Below are 22,193 nucleotides of genomic sequence, written 5' to 3'. Positions count from 1 at the left end.
TATCATTGCTATATACCAGTAACAAGCAGTTCATCCATCCATCAAACATTTGTCACTAACTGTACTTGGAGGACAATTTAAAAAGGAATGCAATTGTCCTGGGTGCTCTGCGAGTTACAGAAATGAGTATGAATAATGATCCAAAGAGGTACTTTGCACTTTGTGCACTTATTTGCAGTCAAGCTATTTCAACATCGAATTTGCTGGGGTTGGAGCTTGATATGTCTGTAGTTTAGCCTTGTCCCAAAACATAAAGTTTTGGTAGCGCTTGCAGACGGCACATCAGCGGGAACTTGCAAAACATCCCTGGAAGAAGTTGTGAAGGGTGACACACTGCAGCTATCATGCCTGTTCGTCTTGTGCCCTTACTAGGAAGGTAAAATAAACATGCTCTAATTGTACTGTCAGAAAGGACCTCTTTTAAGAATTAGGTTTTACGTAAGTAAGAGCCTTGCTTCTCCCATTTTTCTATGCCCTGGCATCCACTTACTGCTCTCTTCTTCCTAGCGGCTCTCATCCCACACACCACATTTGTACAGGGAGGAAGACACTGTGGACATTTGATACTGTAAATCAGTTTTGGCTCCAGATAAGGACATTGGCTGCACAATATTTTTTCACAAGTCTGGCCAACCCTGAATCTGACACTGTCCTTCAGCAATGCCTATCTCCATGTTTCTATCAGCCTTGGCACAGAGAGATCAGACGTTTCCATGGCGGCAGATGAATCTCAAGCTGTTTGGACCTTGCACAACGTGTACAAAATGTTCTGCTGCTTCCAGGTCTGGTTTGTTTGGAGGCTAGGTAGGACTGGCTGTTACTCCATGCTTTCTGTGAAACCAGTCTACTTCATGTGTAATTTGCTGTCCAGCCCTAAGCTTTCTCTGTCAAAGCAAATTGTGAAATAAATACACGAAAACACCCTTTTGATAAAGCCGAGCCAAAATGATAATAAGCACAAAACACTCCTACATTTCCTTGAAACCGATTTTAAGGACAGTGATGTTAATGGAAGAGGTGACACCATATTTATTCACTATAGCTTGCAGTCTGGGAATCAGGAGTGTGTTTAGGCAGCCAAACAGAAGACATGATTGTGCCACACAATACCTAATGAGCAAGTGTGATGTTACAGAGAGCAAAAATGTAAATGTTTCAGAAAGGGATTAGACAAATTCAGTCCTTTGGTTCACTCCCTTTACAACCCTCCATGAGGAAGAGAATCATAGAATCACAGAATAGTTAGGGTTGGAAAGGACCTTAAGATCAAGTTCCAACCCCCCTGCCATGGGCAGGGACACCTCACACTAAACCATCTCACCCAATGCTTCCTCCAACCTAGTCTTGAACACTGCCAGGGATGGAGCATTCACAACCTCCCTGGGCAACCCATTCCAGTGCCTCACCACCCTAACAGGAAAGAATTTCCTCCTTATATCCAATCTAAACTTCCCCTGTTTAAGTTTTAACCCATTACCCCTTGTCCTGTCACTACAGTCCCTAATGAAGAGTCCCTTCCCAGCATCCCTATAGGCCCCCTTCAGATACTGGAAGGCTGCTATGAGGTCTCCATGCAGCCTTCTCTCCTCCAGGATGAACAGCCCCAACTTTCTCAGCCTGTCTTCATACGGGAGGTGCTCCAGCCAGTGCTCATCCTCGTGGCCCTCCTCTGGACTTGTTCCAACAGTTCCATGTCCTTTTTATGTTGAGGACACCAGAACTGCACACAATACTGCAGGTGAGGTCTCACGAGAGCAGAGTAGAGGGGCAGGATCACCTCCTTCGACCTGCTGGTCACGCTCCTTTTGATGTAGCCCAGGATACGGTTGGCTTTCTGGGCTGCGCACACTGCCTGCTCATGTTCATTTTCTCATCAACCAACACCCCCAAGTCCTTCTCCGCAGGAAAGTACAGTTATCCTTTCAGGATGACACAAGGAGACAGAAAAGCACAAAATGCAATCAGTGCTAAGTAACATTAAGTTTGATGGCTTTGTAATGGAAAATAACTGAGGTGCTTGAAGGTAGTTGACATAGGTTTGGTTCCTTAGTTCTAGTGTAAGAAAAACAGAATAGAAAAACAGGACCTGGGGATGGGGAGTATCTGGGACTAGCAGATACGCCGGATGGACGCAGTTAAACTAACTGATAGGTAGAAGGACAGGATGATTGCTGTGTTTGTGGTGTTAATGGACCCATTAAGATGGTGTAAACATCTACTGGGGAAGCATCAGGGACTAGCAGATGTCCAGGATGGAAGCAGTTAAACCAACTGATAAGTAGGACAGGATTATTGCTACATCTGTAATGTTAATTAAGTTGATGCTTCAAAGACTGTCAGAAGTGTTGAAGATTGTTGGAAGAAGTAAAAGACCCTCAAAGACCAGCACCACATTTTTGTATGCATGCGGGAAACTTTATGGAAAATGATGTAATTCATGTGTAGCCTCATGAATATGTATGAATGCCCAGTGACTATATAAGGATGGCCTGTGTAGCAATATGGTGATACACGTTAGGAGGAACTATCCCCCATGTGTCCTGGTGCCTCATTAAATTATACCTGCTTATCAACTTGAAAACTTTGTTGGCAAGTTTGTTCCAGGAGTTTTCTCCAAATCAAGGAGGATGGATGTGATGAGTTGTGTTTGGTGTGCCACTGAGCAAATACCTGCTCTCCATATGAAGAACATAAGTCAACAGCTCCAGGGCTCCTGAACCCACTCCCTTTCCCTGTTGTTTTTATCAAATTCATTATTTCGAATTAATGAGAAAGGGGTGGGGTGTTTTGGTCTGAAGATGGAAGGGCCAGGGTCATTGGTGACAGCTGAAGCCCTCTGTGGATTCACAGAAGAGGTATTTAGTAAAAGCAAGAGTTGTTCAAGCCACCTTGATACCTAGTTAGTCCCGTAACAGCCTAATATGCCCAGAAGGATTTACAGATAACATCTGTCAGGAAAAAGTCAATACTATTTGCAGTGTGTGAAATTTTACTTTCTGCTTTTTGTTTCTGTATTTTTAATTTTCATTCAGTTGCATTTCTATTAGCAGAAGGCACTGAACAACTATTAGCTTGAGTAACTTTCTGCTGCTGACAGCCTAAGCTGGATTTAGTGGATACCTTAGAAGTGGCACTTCATGAACTAATTATAGGAGCAGCTGTTTGCAGTATCCCAGAAAAATGATTCCAGGTTGACACAGGGATACAGAAAACCATGATCTCCCAACTGAGCGCTTACCTCAGAGATATAAGCTATTTTACCTATAAGCTGGATATAGCTTGCCATTCGGGAAAATTCCTACTGAAGACATTTTATCTAAATGATGGTTAAATTCCAGTGGCATTGATGAAACATTGGGAACAATACTTTAATTGAACAACATTTTTCCACCAGAAAGCATTTCACAATTTACAAGCAGCTGTATGCTGAATGTTTCAGTCAGGGCAATCACTTGGCTTTTCTTGCAGGGAAAAGCCAAGATGATGTTGCTGTGAGAAGAATCATTTTGTGTCTTTGCTGTGTATATTTAAGGTACCCAAGGATTGGTGGGGAACTGATCAATTTCTCCAGTGCCATGCCCCTGGAAAGCGCCTTCTCTGTAAATCCCCACCATCATTTCAGGTGATCCCAAACCCAGCCTGTGCCCAGGCAAGGAGCAGGAAGGGCGCTCTGTACCCTATTGTCCTAGTGGTTTAGATGCTGCCTTCATGGCCTCCACACCTGAAATCACCCATCAGTTTAATGAGGTGATGTGACAATGAAGTAATGACATTCACTTGCCTGTATTACAGTTTTGGGGTTTACTGTACCAAGTGTACCTTGCTCTTTCTGCACAGGCGGTTGTGCCTGAATGCTTGTATCTCCCATTACAGTTTAGCATCCCTGCTAGAAACAAAAGCCACCCCTGCCAGCATTAATTACAGATGCTCTTTACTCAAATGGGAATTAAAAATGCTCCTTTTTTAGGAGTATATATAAATAAATTCCATTGTAATCCATTCTTTCTGTTTCACTTTATCTTTCTTCTCTTTCCATTTGCCCTGCAACTTCTCAAAGGGTTTTACAAAGCAGTAATAGTATTACCAACCACTGTTCTTTTTAAAGAGAATAAGAACCTGAATTGTAGGTGTTTATGAAGGTTGCTCATAGAATCATAAAATAGTTTGGACTGGAAGGGACTTTCAAAGGTCAAATAGCCCAACCCTTCTGCAATGAGCACAGACATCTTCAACTAGACCATACTGCCCAGAACCACATGCAGCCTGGCCTTGAATATCTCCAGAGGTGGCACGTCCAACACCTCTCTGGGCAACCAGAGTATTCTATCCACTATTCTACCAGTGCCAGTATTCTACCACCCTCATTGTAAATAATTTCTTGCACACATCCAGTCTGAATTTCTCTTTTAATTTAAAACCATCACCTGTTGTCCTATTGCAACAGGCCCTGCTAAAACGTCTCTCCTCATGTTTCTTATATGCCCCTTGTAAGAACTGAAAGGCCATAATAAGGTCACTTAGGGGATAATAAGGTCACTTAGGGGAAATTTTCCAAAAGTGCCAATCTGATCAGTTCATTTCCATTTTAAGTGTTGAGTATTTCCTAAGATCAGGCTGATTTTTTGCAAGCACTTGCACCCTTTTTCTTCCACACAGTTTCCCATGACACACTGCTTCACCATATCTTAGTCCCAAAACAGAGCTGTCTATGCACATGAACTATACTAGAAGATGTGCAAGTACAGCAGTTTGAATTTAGCTTTACTCTTGACAGTTTGAGATGGTGTTGAGGTAAGGGTGCCCTAGTGATAGGGGCACCAGCCAAAGAGTGCAGGAAACTGTGCTCTCTGCTCTCTGACCAGAATTTGGGCTGCTCATATAGGCTGGCTGAGTGATGAGGTGTCCAAGCTACATCCCAGACTGTTAGCACAGAGTTCTAGCACCGTGCTTGAGGGACCAAGCCCCCATAATAAGCCAAGATGATGAGCATTTAGCATGTGCGTAGTGTGATGCTGCTCTTGTCTACTGTGCCTGGAACAACACTAGCCCACCCGCTCTGTGCATGCTTCTTACAGCTATGAACCTTCACTAGGGTGCTGGAGGGATGAGACTTGTTTAAGTGCGAGCTGAGTTTAAACTTTAGCTACCGTTTTAATACTTCTAGGTTTTAAGAAGCAAAATATCTTTTATATTGTGAGATAGTACCTGTAGGACAACATATGAAAGGGAGTGGCACTGCTCATAAAGGACTGCTTTTTCCGTGCTCAAGACCAGAGCATCCCGACACATAGGAAGCCAAGGAAGAGGGCCAAGAGACCTGCGTGGCTAAATAGGGAATTGCTGGGTATGCTCAAGTGGAAGAGGAGAGTTTACAGGTCATGGAAGGAGGGGCTGGCCACTTGGGAGGAATATAAGGCTGCTGCTAGAGGATGTAGGAAGGCAGCTAGGAGGACTAAGGCATCCTTAGAATTAAACCTGGCAAGAAGGGTCAAGGACAGCAAAAAGAGCTTTTTCAAATACATGGCCGATAAAACTAACACCAGAGGCAATGTAGGCCCACTGATGAATGGGATGGGTGCCCTGGTGACAGAAGATACAGAGATGGCAGAGTTACTGAATGCCTTCTTTGTCTCTGTCTACTCTGCTGCAGGCAGTCCTGAAGAGCCCTGTACCCCTGAGACCTTAGATGAAGTCAGGTCAACGGAGCGGTTTGCCTTAGTCGATGAGGAATGGGTTAGAGATCAGTTGAGCAATCTGGACATCCATAAATCCATGGGTCCAGATGGGATGCACCCGCGGGTGCTGAGGGAACTGGCGGAAGTCATTGCTAGACCACTCTCCATCATCTTTACCAAGTCTTGGGAAATGGGAGAGGTGCCTGAGGACTGGAGGAAGGCAAATGTCACTCCAGTCTTCAAAAAGGGCAAGAAGGAGGACCCGGGTAACTATAGACCGGTCAGCCTCACCTCCATCCCTGGGAAAGTGATGGAACACCTTAGCCTTGGTGCCATCTTAAGGCATATCAAGGATAAGAGGGTTATGAGGGGCAGTCAACATGGCTTCACCAGGGGGAAATCATGTTTGACCAATCTCATAGCCTTTTATGAGGAAATAACACGGTGGATGGATGATGGCAGAGCGGTGGATGTGGTCTACCTTGACTTCAGCAAAGCCTTTGACACAGTCTCCCACAGCATCCTCACAGCTAAATTGAGGAAGTGTGGACTGGATGACCAGGTAGTGAGGTGGACTGCGAACTGGCTGAAGGAGAGAAGCCAGAGAGTTGTAGTCTATGGGGCGGAGTCTAGTTGGAGCCCTGTAACTAGTGGAGTGCCTCAAGGGTCAGTACTGGGACCGGTATTATTTAATATATTCATCAACGATTTAGATGAGGGAATTGAGTGTACTATCAGCAAGTTTGCTGATGACACTAAGCTGGGAGGAGTGGCTGACACGCCAGAAGGCTGTGCTGCCATCCAGCGAGACCTGGACAGGCTGGAGAGTTGGGCAGGGAATAACTTGATGAAATATAACAAGGGAAAGTGTAGAGTCCTGCATCTGGGCAGGAACAACCCCAGGTTCCACTATAGGTTGGGAAACGACCTGTTAGAGAGCAGTGTAGGGGAGAGGGACCTGGGGGTCCTAGTGGACGACAGGATGACCATGAGCCAACACTGTGCCCTTGTGGCTAAGAAGGCCAATGGCATCCTGGGGTGTATTAGAAGGGCGGTGGTTAGTAGGTCGAGAGAGGTCCTCCTTCCCCTCTACTCTGCCCTGGTGAGATCCCATCTGGAATATTGTGTCCAGTTCTGGGCCCCTCAGTTCAGGAAGGACAGGGAGCTGCTGGAGAGTCCAGCGCAGGGCAACTAAGATGATTAAGGGAGTGGAGCATCTCCCTTATGAGGAAAAACTGAGGGAGCTGGGTCTCTGTAGTTTGGAGAAGAGAAGACTGAGGGGTGACCTTATTCGTGTATATAAATATATAAAGGGGGAGTGTCACGAGGATGGAGCCAGGCTCTACTCAGTGGCAAACAATGATAGGACAAGGGGTAATGGGTACAAACTGGAACACAAGAGGTTCCACTTAAACTTGAGAAGAAACTTCTTCTCAGTGAGGGTGACGGAACACCGGAACAGGCTGCCCAGGGAGGTTGTGGAGTCTCCTTCCCTGGAGACATTCAAAACCCGCCTGGACACATTCCTGTGTAACATTATCTAGGTGTTCCTGCTCCGGCAGGGGGATTGGACTAGATGATCTTTCGAGGTCCCTTCCAATCTCTAGCATACTGTCATACTGTGATATTTAATCCAGATTTCATGGCATTTCTGACCATATTTGTAGGTTAATTCCTAACGGACAGTTTTAATCAAAATTAACACAAGAGTGCAGTCATAAACTCATTATTTTGGAAAGAAGACAGCTGATTATGGAGTACAAGCGTAGGGCAAGTAACCTTCATCTTGTATTTTAACTACACACAAAACTCATGAGCTATAAACCTATTAAGTTCAGTTATAAATGATCCAGTATCTGATCCAAAATCAAGAGGAGTCTTTGTTTTCTTTCTGATAGCCATGGGAAACTGACAAAATCAAACTGGTAATGATGTGCTCTTGACTATTCAATGGCTTTTTTAAGCCTTCAAATTCAGTGTTTGCTTGTGTACAATGTGCCTGCATCAACTCATTGTAGTGAAAAAGGTAATTATAGCCTGAGATTTACTGACAACATACTCAAAGGCTCTCAAATTTTCAAACTGGCTCACAGATCCCGTATACTGTAACAACTACAGTCACATTTGGGATTTATAATGCTTTAAATAGAAAATCTCAATATAGTATTCTAGCAAAATGTTGCACATAACATTTCTTACTGCTATTTTCCGAAATAAAATGTTAAGTAACAGCATTCCTATGTTAAAAACCTAAGTGGCCCTTTCTATTCAGAAAAGTTGTGTATACAGAAGTTTTCTTTTTCTTGTCTTTTCTCTGTGGTTTGAATGACTTCTGCTGATAAGTTGGTTGATGAAAATACAGAGCAGCTTTATTTCTTGTGGACATAATTTTGCAAAAGTTGGTAACAACTTGCATATAATTCTCAAAACCTCAGCATACAGTTCTTCAGTGTGTAATTAGTGATTCTCCTGTGGTAGTTTTTGTCCTAAGAAAACCCACTTCTGGTGAGTTTCAGAGCTGCTTAGACTGGGGACATTTTTACGCCTAAGCTCTGCAAAGTAAGAAAGTGAAGAAAAACGCATTACAGGAGACATGACCCTGTACGCTTGCTGTCAAGCACAAGAAGCAAGCATTTCAGGATAGTCTACTTAGACACAAAATAATAAAGAGCTTACTGAAGCACTGGCTTTGACTTATCAAGCCAACAAATCTGGTAATAGAGATACACCAAAAGCTGTTAGAGGGTTGAATCTGAAAAAGATCCCCTAAATACCACTGTGCATGTTAAGCAGAGTTTGCAAACAGCTATGATGGGTGTGCCTGAGTTTCCCAGGGAAAAGGTGAGTTCTGTGCATCTCCAACACTTCGCTATGTGTTATGATTTTCACCTTAAATCTTCATTTGTCAGCTTGACACCTTTTTCTCTCCTCCAAAGTCAAACATATAAAGAGATGAGGGCTGGTGTAAATACAAGGCCTCTTTATTTTGTTTCCACAGTACATGACTTCCCATTTAGCATGATCAAAACCAAGCAGAACAGCAGAAATTGCATAAGCCATCTTTATCTAATACATTGTTCTTCTTTGAAACTACATGAGAACAACAAGAAGGATAAATTCAACATTAACTCCGGTTAGGCACTTTTCACAAACAAAAGAACCAGAGCCTGCACACAACAGGCAACAAGCAGACAAAACCAAGGACCAGAATCAGAAAAGCCTACTCCACTGAGATGTCAACATTCCTTGGGGGAAAGAAGGTCTGCTTGAAGCAAGGGCTGAAAACTTCCTCAGCTAAGGAGTATGTGCACTGACGTTTTAAAAGCTTCATCAGTAAAAGCTTTTTAAGGAAGATACAGCCCTGCTCTGAAGCCACAAAGCCAGATAGCACACAGAGATCAAAGCCTTCTCTTGTCACTAAGATTGGTCCATTCTCCTGAAAGCTTATAACTAGGAAGCTTTTGTACCTAAATGTGCCTAGGAGCAGTTGGCTATGCAAAGCCTTTGGTGACTTAAGTGCAAATCAAGCTAAAACATCATTATGTTTTTGTTAGCTGCTCACAGTTTACCTCTTGGTCTTTTATGTCCTGGTTTTGGCTGGATTTAATTGTTAAAAGCTGACTTAAGTCATTAAGCCAAATCACTGAGTGCAAGAGCTGTGCAAACATAGTCTACTTGCTGGGACAAGGATTTTGAGTTGTTTTAGGCAGGCAGGTGTAAGATTGCCTTTTAGCCCTATCTTTCTCCCAACTCCACTCATTCAGCAGTTACTTTCAAACTAAAACCAGGAAGATGAGAAACCATGGTCTAAAGCCAGAATAAAAGTGAGTCCTGACCAGGGGAGGAAGTGTGAGTCTAGGCCTGACTGTTGTATTCACTTCTACAGAAGTGACTGCCTCTAGAGAAGCCACAGGGGACCCCTTGGGTTGGAGTACACTCTGATTCGGGGCCTTTTCCAAGAAAAAATTTCCACCAAAATTTCCAGGAGACTGCACTCCAAAAACATTGCTCAGCTTTTTGGAAAAAAAAACAAACAAACAAACAAAAAAAAAAAAAAAAAAACAAAAAACCTCATAGCGCTATTAACTTTGCACAACAGATTGCTGTTGATGTTGCTGATGTCCTTTTCATTTCCCAAGAATTGTTTTTGTTGATGTTGTTACTGGTTTTTGTATAGAGTGCCAATGTCATTTGCTGGCTTCACTCCTGAGAGAAGCATGAGTTGTTGCACATACAGTACCAGGGCTTAAAAAAGCTCCAACTTTAAGCCAAAGTACCTAGTACCTAGAAATTCACTATCAACTATGTGTTCATGTAATTTAAAACCCTGTGCTCTCTGCAGTGCATTAAGTTCAAAACAGTCTGATTTTTTAAGACAGCTAGCTTATTTTCAGTTACTCTAGCCACACCACGTGCTTGTCTTCCAGTGTCCAACTCAGTCATCACTGCTCCATGAGGCACATGACAGAGGATGATGTCTGGAGCATGCAGGAGCACAGACTGTTCCTCAGGACCAGGCCATTTTAGTCTACAAGCTGGGCAATCCCAAATGCTTCATAGGACATTTGGAGACAAAGCGTAGCCTGTCCTTGCATGAGGTTTCTTCTGGAGTTTTTACAGTTTTGAAGTAGAGGTTGAGAGGTTGAAAAGTCTTACGTAATTGTGCTAGGATTAGCTACAATTATTTGGGCTTGTATTATCAAGTATGTAAGTAACTACTTGGGAAATGTGCTCAGTCATTGGTCCTCAATGGCTTTCAGAAGGAATGAGGTCTGTGATTTTATAGAAAATTGCCTGAAAATCTATCTTCTTTTCTGAGAATTTCCCACCTAAAACTTCACTGCTATCTTGTTTTTGAATACCTCTGATACAGCTTCTTTCTGCTTTGCATTATTGTGCATTCTGATACCACCCTTTTAAAATTTCTTCTTTTTTCTTTTCCTTTTTGTGGTCCTTTCTCAAATTTTCAAAATCCTTTGGTTGTTTTTTGTTTTTAAATACCTACTACTTGTACACTATCATTTTAGAGATGAGTTGACCGCTGCTACACACAGGCTGCAGATAAGGCAGCACCGTTTATTCACAGAAATCCAGTATTTTAAAAGCTGTTCACCATATCCTCTGTTATGGATTGTTCCTGGAAAAGCTCAAACCAATATTTTTAAACAGCCTGTTTGAGTAGTGTTGTTAATATATTTTCATTTTAAAACTGGGATATTCTTTGAAAGACAATACACAAGTCTTCATTTCAAGACTTGTGAACTGGTTTTGAATGTATGATCAGAATACTGACATTCTCCTTTGTCAGTAGAACAGTAGATATTTAGCAAGGATTATTACCTTTTTGCTAATCTGCATTGCATAATCACAATTAAAATACAAAAGAATCTACTTCTCTCTAAATATTTTAAAATTAAAACACTGTTTGTGTGAGCTTTCATTAAGCCATTATAATTTTTTCATTCATGAGTGTATAATCAATGCACAGATTTTTATATAGGGTCATTTTAACATTTCTTTTTTTTAACAGTAAATCCACTTACAATTGTCGTGGTTTAAACCCAGTCAGGCGACTTGTTCACTCACTCCCAGTGAGCGGTGCCGAGCTGACAACAATCGAGGCCCCCCCCCCCCCCCGGGTCTCTCCCCTTCCCCACTCCCGGAGGAACGGGGAGGAGGATCGAGAGTGCAACTCCTACGGGTTGAGACAAGAACAGTCCAGCAACCAATGTACAACACAAATCACCACCGCTACCACCAACTACAACAATGATAAGAGAAAATAACAAGGGAAGAGAATACGATACCACCGGCCAAGAAACGAGTCCCACCTGGAAGCCCGTGTCCTTCCGGGTAACTCCCAGTCACCCCCCACCCCGGGCATGACGTGCTGTGGTATGGAATACCTCCCTGGCTAGCCCGGATCAGGCACCCCGTCTCTGCTTCCTCCCGGCTTCCCCTCCTCCCTGGCAGAGCATGAGCCTCACAAAGTCCTTGGTCAGGGTAAACATCACTTAGCAACAACCGAAAACATCGGTTTCACCAACACTGTTCCCAGGCTGGAAGTCAAAACACAGCACTGCACCAGCTACCACGAAGGAGAAACATGACTGCTACTGCTGAACCCAGGACAACAATACAATAACGAAAAATTTTTAGTCCAGTGGGCAAACATATATTTTTTTCCCCTACAAAGCTTTCCGGTTGCACAGACCCCGCAGAATGAATATAACCCAAATGTTGCTTTAGGTCAAGGCAACATTTTAAAGTGCAGAACTCCACTTGCCACACATGAATTATTAAAACAATGCTGCATAATGCATAGGCAATACTTACTAGCATTTCATTAATAATCAAAACCTAATGTGACACAATGAGATCAACCTCTAACAGTAATTTAAATACATTCATTTTATAGTAAGTGCTCATTTGAACATAGAACACAGTAAGCATATTGTCCCAACAAGCAAGCTTTCCATAAACTACCCTTTTCTTTGTCTGAATGGTGTGATAACTTTGAACACAACAGACACATTAAGAAACAAAGATCAATCCACAAGCTGGTAAGAGAATTAATAGGGAGTGACATTTGGAAACAGCTGTGTGTACATTTTTCCAGAAGCTTTATTTTCAGTCAGTAGCACTTTGTCAATTTATACTGACTGAAAATTATCCCTTTCTTTTCTTCCACTTACTCATCTCCCCTCAGTGTTTGGTTGCTTTATTTTTACCTTTTTTTATTCATTTTTTTTTTCCTGTTAAGAAGAGGAAGGAAGAGAAGGAGGAGGCTTTTATTTGCCTTCAGGTACTAAGTTCTGTGACAATAAGGACGGAAGGAAAATAGTCCAAGTCCTCATCTCCATCTCCATTAGCATTTTGATTTGAGACAGTAATGCTGTTCTGAAGTGAACTTCCAATCATCCTCTCTTACAGAACCTTAGTTCAGTTTGCAGGGTGGTTTTGGTATGCAAGAATTGAGTTTATTTTGAAGAAAACTACACTGGAGGCCCAGCTGCATGCCAAATACACTCTAGCCTCTAAAAGAGACACGTAGAGTCTGAACCAATCGTTTGGCCTGCTTCAAACTGCATATGCAGTGGGACATTTATCCAAGGAAACAGACTATATGAAGTCTTACGTTGCATACAGTGTAGATTTACAAGTCCCAGCAGTAACTGCTTTCATCTGCTTATCCTCCCCTACCAGAACAAGTATTTCAGAAATCTACACATAGCCAGAGAGTCACAAGGACTGAAACTTCACAGTAAGATCCTCAGGAACTTTACCAAAATTGCGTCAGAGAAGTTCAGCAACTACATCCTCTGTATCTCCTAAACTGTGTGTAAGCCATATTGCACTGAACAAGCTTTCAGGACTATCCCAGAGAACCCAACCTCACCTTTTTTTCCAACACTACAGCCTTCTTCCATTGAATTCTATTTCAGATGCTGAGGTTAAAGTACCTCCCGGTTTATTTGTTGTATTAATTCCTCCACTGGCTTCCTTTCACATAAAATTAAGGCTTCTTTCCTTCACCCCTAAGCACTTCAGCAATTAGTGCAATGCTATATAGATCTTGCTCCTCACTCCTGGTTTTTGGCACTGCAGGGGCCCATGGCACTATCTGCAAATGAAGTTCCTCCTCCATCTAAGATTCTTCAAAAGTTGAGTCTCCATTTCTGAGACTGGGTAGTGTCTGGGTACTAGACACTAGTAAAGCTATAATCAAAAGGCAGAGTTCCTACTTTGTGCCTGAATTTAACAAGAATTAAACTGCTCATGACACAGCCAACAATCAGATACAAAGTTCATTGGCAGCAGTTATCCTAGGGCTACCAAAGCATCCCTTTGTAACTGGGCCAGCAGTATAGTGTTGAACTTGTAAGTTTTTCTGTATTCACAGTTTGCAAATAAGCAACTCCTCCTCCCCCACAATTTTTTTTTTCAGAAGAAATGCTGAATCCCATTCTTAACAACACTACAAAATAGCGAGAAACAGTGCAGTCAGAGACAGTTAAGGCTACCACTAAATTAAAAGCACTGATTTAATTTATAGTTCTGGAGGTAAAGAAGTAGGGCACAAATACACATTGTACACAAAGGTGTGTAATCTTTCTCTGCACCAGAAAACATTCTTGAAGGAAAGCCAAAGCTGAAAACCATGCAACTCCCTAAAAATAGTTTTAAACAGTAGCTGGGAGGATTAAAATATATGTCTCACAGATCTTTGGTTTTGGAATGTGAAATCTGGTCAATTAAAGTCATGTCAAAATTCATGAGGAAAAATGCCCCCTGAATCAGGAAACCAACTTAAAGAGCTGACAATTGTATTTGCCAAGCATGTGTGCTACTGTGTAGGTGACTGGGACACATGAAAAACAAAGTGGTTAGGAAAACACCCTGATGGAATGTGGAAATCTTAATCCCCAGATTTTGACTCCTAAAGCCTTAGGAATCATTGATCATAATGGATATGAAGGCTGCACCTCCACAAGCACACACAGAGCATAGAGCCCTGGGAAGATACCAAGCCAACTCTCCAGGAGCAAGCCGCGCAGCTACACCTCAGTGGTGCCTAAAAGCCAGTATCCCCTGCTGGACAGTAGGGCTAATTGGCTATGGCAAAAAAAAAAAACAAAACACACTGAAAAAACTGTGCTGCTTTAAGTGCCCAAGGCAGCTCTTACACTTCCACTTGATGCCATACTGGCTCATGTAGACGTAACCATAATGGTACATAAACTCTGAATATGCTTTTAATATCGGAAGGTTATCAGTGATGTTGGGTCAAGTACTCTCTCAGAAGTAGACATGAAATGAGACTTTGGTGCAGTAACCTCCCTTGTTCAGTGAACACAGGGAAGTCCTGTGCCTTTATATCCCCATACAGTGAGATAATAGCATGAAACAAAGCTTAGTGAAATTAAAGGAGTTTGAAGCACGCCATAAAACAATATTCCACACATATCTGTAGTAACTCAACACAATATTGTCTCTACTGACACTGAAATTAAAGCTTACATCTTTTGTCTTGCAAAAACATAATAAACAAGAAGCAATCCCCTCTCAAACTAGTTTCAGGAAAAAAAAAGAAAAGAAGTCTCTGATAAAAAATAGTGAAATATGCTTTTTTAAACAAAAGGAAATCACACAGATTCCCAAAATAAGAAGGGCACACTTTTTACCTGGAATTGTACAGGGCTGGAATTATGGCTGCCATATTGAAAGAAACCAAAGAGCACATTAAAGCTCAGCTGTGTTGTCCAGTAACAATTTCCACCTCAAGTCAAAGATGGCAATGGCCAGAAATAGCATTTCTCTTGGACTTTTTAAAAACTCACTCACTTTCCTTGCAGAAAGAAGGGGCTCCTTCTATCTGAACAGTCAGGAGCAAATGACCTTTAGCAGGTTCTGCAGGAAGCTGAATTAGATGAAGCGCTCTCTTTAGTCCAGAAAAACATCATAATTTGTTTGCCATTGAATAGCTGCTCAAGTATCTTAATGCCTGCTTCTAAATTTACACAGGTTTCATTCAGCTGTCACTCAGCTGAAATGATTGCAACAGAGTAGGTAGAAGGTCTGGCTGACCAGTTCTAGACATAGGAACAAATTCTGTGGAAATGCATTTTCAGCTTATGGTATCACAGAACAATGCAGCCCTCCCACTCTCACAGGCCATGTCTCTACAACTAATGCCCCATTTCTTTGTTCTTCCACTAATTCTCTTCTGACTACAGATGACAAATTGGAGCTCTTTTAATAACAAGGACCCTTATTTTTTTATGAATACATACTTCTCATCCAATTTACCTTAAAAAATAAGCTCCTAAAGAAAACTGGGAAATGTTCTAAATGCCCCCAAATGCCACTGATTTTACCATACTTGGAAATAATATAATATTACAGAAATTGAATTCTTCCATTATATTCATTACCTGAAAAATCAATTTACTAGCACTGGCTTCTCTTTATTTATTATTTCTTTTTTTTTTTAATTGAGATGCATTATAGACAATGGTGGTCTCACTGCTCTTCATAATGCTTCCTACACTAGGAATAGCAGGTGTCCTCTTTAATTAAGATATTTATCAAATCCCTTATCTATGCACACATGCTGTTTTACACAGAAATTTAAATATTCTTTTCCTCTAGAACTATGACAATTTCGGTAAAGTAATTCTTGAAATGTCTAACAAAATTTTAGTGTTTGCAAGTTTTAAAACATTAAACAAAAATGAGGTGTCGTTCCTGATAGTCAGGCACTGTGTTTAATCAGTCTGTTCCAAATCAGATGCAGAGTTATCAGCAGAGTATTTTGGAAAAGGGAAATGGATTTATACTGAACTTGAAAAAGGAACCACTTGTCTTCCAGCCACATACACTTCAGAAATATTCCGATCGTCACCTGAAATAACATGGTCAAAACAGAGATTTGCACTTAAATCTATGCAATGATTTAATTAATGAAAATTATGCAATCCATAAATGAGTTTTGGAATACACCATTTGCAGTGACTGTTTCCTAGGAATGTGAAAGTTTATTTGGAGAAAAATAGTCAGGGCTACCACAAAGATCAATGGATGTTTAAACTACCCGCGCTTCTTTTAAGAAACACAGCATTCAGCTGCTAATGTGTGACATGGGCTTTTCATATATTTAATAGATTCAAACCCTGAAAACATTATTTATCTGTACAGAATTCATGTTGTTGCATCTGAACTAACTTAGGTACCAGGCAGCAGTAAAGCTGGATTGCCTCAGCTATTTTCTCGAAAAGGCAAAAGCTGAATTGGAGAATGACACAAACATGGCCAGAACTACCACCAGTTATCTCTTTGGAAGAACGTAACAGGCAGTGTAGCTCTTGTTCCATATGATGCCCTACAAAGAGTATCTGTTCTCTTAGCAGGGTAGAATTGTTTGGGTTGCGTTTTCTGTGTTTTAAAGGCCTTTTGGGGGGGGGGGGGGGGGGAGTAAAAAAAATCCACAGTGGTAGCTGGTCTGCAGAAGTCCTTCTGAGCTTAACTGGTTCTGAACTGGTGATTAGCATGTCAGTGTAAATTTACTGTGAAACACGATTTAGCTCATACTGCATATAAATATAGGTGTGGTAATCAATATTACAAAGTGCATCTGATCATGCTAAACTATGTCCCAAAGAACAAAAGTTAAACCACTCAATTCTTACTCAGTATTTATAATAGATAGTATTTATAATAAATAGAAGTAATTGTATATTTTATGCAAATAAATACCAGTAGTGACATTAATGTTTATATACATTGTAAATAACTATATTTAATTACTGTAAACAAATGTATATTTAATTATGTATAAATAAGTTCATTAATAACCTTAACATTAATTTTAGCAATTTTTTATGTAGGAAACAAGAAGACAATTTTATGTGGGCAGAGATTCAGAACATACCTAGATACAGGAACTTCTGGAGAGTGTCCTAAAAAAAAGTGTGAGAAAACCAAATTCAAAAGCGTATCTGCTATCCCATATCATAATTACTTGAAGCTTGAAAGAACTGATATAAATAGTTTCCCATAATATTCCTATTAGCAGTAAACCAAAACTTAATTTGCATGTTTTCTCATAAGCAACCTTCAGTAAAGAGGCTGTATGTCTTGGGAAGAAAACACTGCACAAGTTTGACAGTATAAACAAATACATGCCTAAAACACAGTACCTCCCCTTCCTATTTCTTAGAGTTCTCAAATTCATTTGCTTATTGAAAAATAAGAAAAAATTTTATTCATTCTTAAAGTCCCAAGAATTGTTATCTAAAGATGTTTAGACTTAAACTCGAAAATATTTTTTCCAGAATTATTTGAATTAGGAAGTAAGTTTAAAGAATTTAATCTAATCCATATTATTGTGGTTTAAACAGACTAAGAAACAGCCACCTTACCACTTATGCTCACATAGAATCATAGAATGATTTGGGTTGGAAGGGACCTTAAGACCATCTAGTTCCAACCCCCCTGCCATGGGCAGGGACACCTCACACTAAACCATCTCACCCAAGGCTCTGTCCAACCTGGCCTTAAATACTGCCAGGGATGGGGCATTCACAACTTCCTTGGGCAACCCATTCCAGTGCCTCACCACCCTTACAGGAAAGAATTTCCTCCTTATATCCAATCTAAACTTCCCCTATTTAAGTTTTAACCCATTACCCCTTGTCCTATCACTACAGTCTCTAATGTAGGACTCTAAAAGAGTCCTTCCCCAGCATCCCTATAGGCCCCCTTCAGATACTGGAAGGCTGCTATGAGGTCTCTTCTCCAGGCTGAACAGCCCCAACTTTCTCAGCCCTTCTTCATAGAGGAGGTGCTCCAGCCCCCTGATCATCCTCGTGGCCCTCCTCTGGACTTGTTCCAACAGTTTCATGTCCTTTTTATGTTGAGGACACCAAAACTGCACACAGTGCTTCAAGTGAGGTCTCACGAGAGCAGAGTAGAGGGGCAGGATCACCTCCTTCGACATATCTAAGTAAACAGTGACATTTAAAATAAGAGACAGCAACCAGAAGGCTGGACACATCACTAAATTCAAGTTGATCATTACCTTTTCAAATCATAAGGGATTTTGCATGAAATGTGCCTATTGCATAATGTCAATACTTCTTAGATGTTTGCATAAAAACTGTGCTTTCAACTCAAATTAGCTGTCTTGAGTTCTTTCTTAAGTTTACAACAGCAGTGCAGTCAAGGTAAGCTAGTCTTTATCTAGTAAAAGGTGGCCATTTTTGACTTTGAACTCAAAGCATTAACTAAAACTAAATTGCTTTTTCTTGGCTGCCATCTGTCACTGCAAATGGATTAATTATCAGCTTGGGCTAAATAAGCATGCATTTTAAAGTGTTACATGCATTTTTGCTGATGGGGATATGGGACAGTCACTGAGGACAGCAAGGTTGTAAAAAAACCTCAAATCAAAAAACAAACAAAGAAATAACCACTGGCTTTCTTTGCTGAATACAGACAGCAGTGGCATATTACATCTGATTCCTGTTATTGGAATAACTCCCAAGAGATTTATTCTGGCTGTATCACAGACCTTCCCCACATCCTTACTGGTAATTTTTTGATCATTAATCCTGTTCTGATTACCTCAAAATTATCAGCAGAGAACAAGTCAAAAGGGCTGTCTGAAGCCTTCGTGTTGATTAGCAGTGCATCAAATTCTTTGCCAACCTCAAAGTTGCCAATCACGTCATCTAGTCCTAGAACTGAGGATGAAAATAGAAGAGATCTTCAACATAAACCTCTTTCCACCATCTGGAAGCACCTGGAAATTTACTTGAGGTGTTCATAAGAAAAATTACAAGAATTTGGATTAATACAATGAAAAACAGGAAAGCAAATTCAACATTAAGTATGTTAGCATCCGAGTTCTTAAGTAATCTCTCAGTAAAAAAAAGAAGTGTATTTTGGTGACTCTCTGAAGGGCATCTTTTAAGGGTAAAAGAAATCTGAAAAACAGTTTGAACCCCTCTTTTTTGTTCTTTGAATGTACTCCATTGATTTTGTGTCATTGCAGATGTGATGTATAGACCACTATCAGTTTAAAGGGTAACAATAATTGTTTGCATTGCAAAAACATTAAAGCTCCAACAGGGGTAATAAAATGAAGTCACAGAAAGATTAAAGTATATAATACTACTGACCTTGCTAAGACAGTATTAGATTTAGTTGTTTAAACAGCTTAAGTAGCTTTGACAGTTTGTATATACCTATTATAATAGTTACATATAACAATATGATAATAACAGAGGTGTGCAGAGAGAACAATTTAAGGTAATTGCCAGGAATAAAGAACAATACGGTGTGGAAAATAATCATAGCCAGATCTGAAGTCTCATACCCACCTGTAAGGCTTGTTATTTCAAAGCTTTATTACAACCTCTGGTTCTCAGGTCCATAAGCACTGAAAATCTATAACTTCACCTTCAGCAGCTAGGAACTTGCAAGTGCTTGGAATACATAAAAAGAGGCCTCTGTGTCTCCTTGGAAATTACTTAAGAGAGTTATAAATTGGACAAAGTATATGTGTACTAACTCAGCTTCTCCAATACTCCTGAGTTAAACTAAGTTATCAAAGGGGATAATATCTGCAAATAATTTGTTCACTTGTTTTCAGATTGCTCCTCTCCAACAAAAGAACTTCAGCCTCCAGTGAAGTCTGTGTGTGGCAGGAACTTCACAGTACTTTAAAAATGGTGAAATTCCTGCAATGGTGAAATATTTTGACTACCTACGAGTTTCAACGAAAATGATCTCGTATATTACAGAAAGTAAGGCTTGCGAGCAGACTGCAAGTTTTAGATTAAACACAAGGGGGTGATAAGTGCTTAGAAGTCTCGGCAAAACAAAGACCCGCAACACGTATAATCGCTCATTTAAACCTCTGCAAACCGTACCTGTCCAGGCTACTGGAAGGCTGTATGAATAGTTTTTATTCTGTCCTCGAAAGTGATTCGTTAAGTAAAAACCAGCTCAAAATCAGTATAAAAAAAATAATCAGACTACTAAGTAAACCGAAGAACCCAGATAAAACAAGAGCAAGAGTAGCTGGGAAGGGAAACCATGTGCGAGCTTGGGATTTTAACAAATATTCCTTTCCATATCTCAGCCAATTTATTCCCACCTTTCATGAGAACAGTATATACTGTGATAAAAACCCAAATCCTCTCCTTTTTCGTCCCCTGTCCGTTTTCTGTCTTCTCTCTTTCCCCATTACACCCTCTAGAAATTCAAATGCAGTCCTGAGAAGACCTGTTTGATGATATTTTCATTACCTCTTTCAGACTTAATAGTTCATAACGGTGTTTTCCAACAACTACAGGAAGACTTAGGACCAGTTCTTTAGCAGTTAGCTCATTTCTGCTATCTGAAATGGTATTAAATTTTTACTTATGTGTGGATTTGCTCTCTCGTAAATCATAAAAGTTCTGCTAAAACTTTGCTAAGTGTATAAATCTGTATCTGCATATGACCATGGCAAAACATACCAGTGAACCAAAATAACTGATATACTATATGATGTACACTATATGACTATATTCTGCAGATGTAGTTCTACCTTAAAAAATATTTTTGCATATCCTGCTTAAACTTTGTGCTTTTCTCTGACTGAGGAGTGATTTGCATGATGTTTTGATTTGCTGAAAAGATAGTGATGAACTGCCTCACTGAGAGCTACAAAAACAGAAACAAAATTAGAAACCAATGAGAAACAGGATTCATGATTGTACAGTAATTGCACATCTTCTCCTCTAAGTGCTGGTGGCTGAAAAAACAAATTTCCAGTTGGTGTGATAAACACACTAGCACTAGCGATTAAGAAGTATGAGGATCTTTGCAAAGAAAATGTACAGCCCTGAAAAATCATTAAGATTCTATTGTTAAACTCTCAACATCAATATGAATACTCCTCTGCGATGAGCCTAGCATGGGTATGAGAGACTGAAGGACCTCTCTCCCCAGATGCCATTTTAGATGCCATCACTCTGGCACCAGAAATTCTGTGAATTCAGCCACCTTTTAAAGAGAGGTATACTTAACATCAAGAGGAACTGTAGTTCTCTAAAGAAATTCTAAAGAAATTTCTTCTTACCTTGGCTTCCTCCCAGAGTGGCAAGTTGAAAAGCTTCTTCAAGAGTTAGTCCTGTTTCATTCACTTTATTGATCTGAAGGCTATTGGATGCCATCATTGTTTTCCTGATGGCATCAAGCATAGAAGCTGAATATCCACCAGCAACATCTAGAAGAGATCAGACTCTTAGAAACAAGCTTTGGGAATAATTCTCTGGGTTCAACTTCTATGATCTTTAATTAAATGTTACAAACAGATGTGTTAAACACAGAAAGTTTTACTGCAAAGCGCTGTTTCTGAATGTGTAATTCCTAATAAATGAGCTCTCACAGATGTCAGGTAAATAGAACACAACACACAATATCAGAAACCTGAAAAGTTGTTGTTCAAGCCCTGTTTATTCTCACAACAGAAAGAGAACTTTCTTTATTCATTATTGGTTTTCTTTTTAAACACTTTAGAACTAGCTCTAGACTTCACTACTCTAGAAGCAGTGAAAAAAACAAAAGCAGGTCCATAAGCTGGAGACATGCCGTCTTTTAAATACCGACAAGTAGGCACATTTTTGCATCCCCCAGTGTTTTCCAAAAGAAGCCATTTTTACAGTAAACTACTAACCTGTGCCAAGGCCAAGTTTCACATTGTTTTTCAGGACCTTTTGCACATTTAAGACACCGCTGCGCAACCTGGATTGGAAGAAGAAATGTGTTCTGCATGAAACATGCAGAGAAAGTTCAGGAAGAGTAGGGCTGCAGAGCTGTTCATGACACAGGATACCAGAATGTGTGCAATAGATTTCGTTTATTAAACTGGGCCGGAACATTTGCATTCATACACCTGAAAGATGGGGTTTAAACATTTAAAACAAAGGCAGTTTTTCTCAGTTAAAATCTCCCAGTTTTATAGTT

General features: G+C 40.5%; 1 protein-coding gene across 6 annotated transcripts in view; it reads right to left on the bottom strand.

The window, feature by feature from the left end:
• Window positions 1-12,071: 12,071 nt before the first annotated feature.
• GDA (guanine deaminase) overlaps window positions 12,072-22,193 on the bottom strand; it is a 157,339-nt gene continuing 147,217 nt past the window's right edge. For all 6 annotated transcript variants that reach the window (XM_062641463.1, XM_062641425.1, XM_062641453.1 and 3 more), the window contains 5 exons: window positions 21,904-21,971; window positions 21,307-21,453; window positions 18,801-18,919; window positions 17,107-17,134; window positions 12,072-16,080 (listed from right to left, as the gene is read on the bottom strand). In XM_062641463.1, coding sequence (XP_062497447.1) covers window positions 16,010-16,080; window positions 17,107-17,134; window positions 18,801-18,919; window positions 21,307-21,453; window positions 21,904-21,971 — 433 coding nt within the window. In that variant the 3' untranslated portion in view covers window positions 12,072-16,009. The remainder of the gene's footprint in view (window positions 16,081-17,106; window positions 17,135-18,800; window positions 18,920-21,306; window positions 21,454-21,903; window positions 21,972-22,193) is intronic.

This window comes from Pezoporus occidentalis, unplaced genomic scaffold, assembly GCF_034315485.1.
Source record: "Pezoporus occidentalis ecotype Australia unplaced genomic scaffold, CSIRO_AGI_Poc_V1 ctg117, whole genome shotgun sequence".
Lineage (NCBI taxonomy): Eukaryota > Metazoa > Chordata > Aves > Psittaciformes > Psittacidae > Pezoporus > Pezoporus occidentalis.
This window is presented reverse-complemented; position numbering and strand designations above follow the sequence as displayed.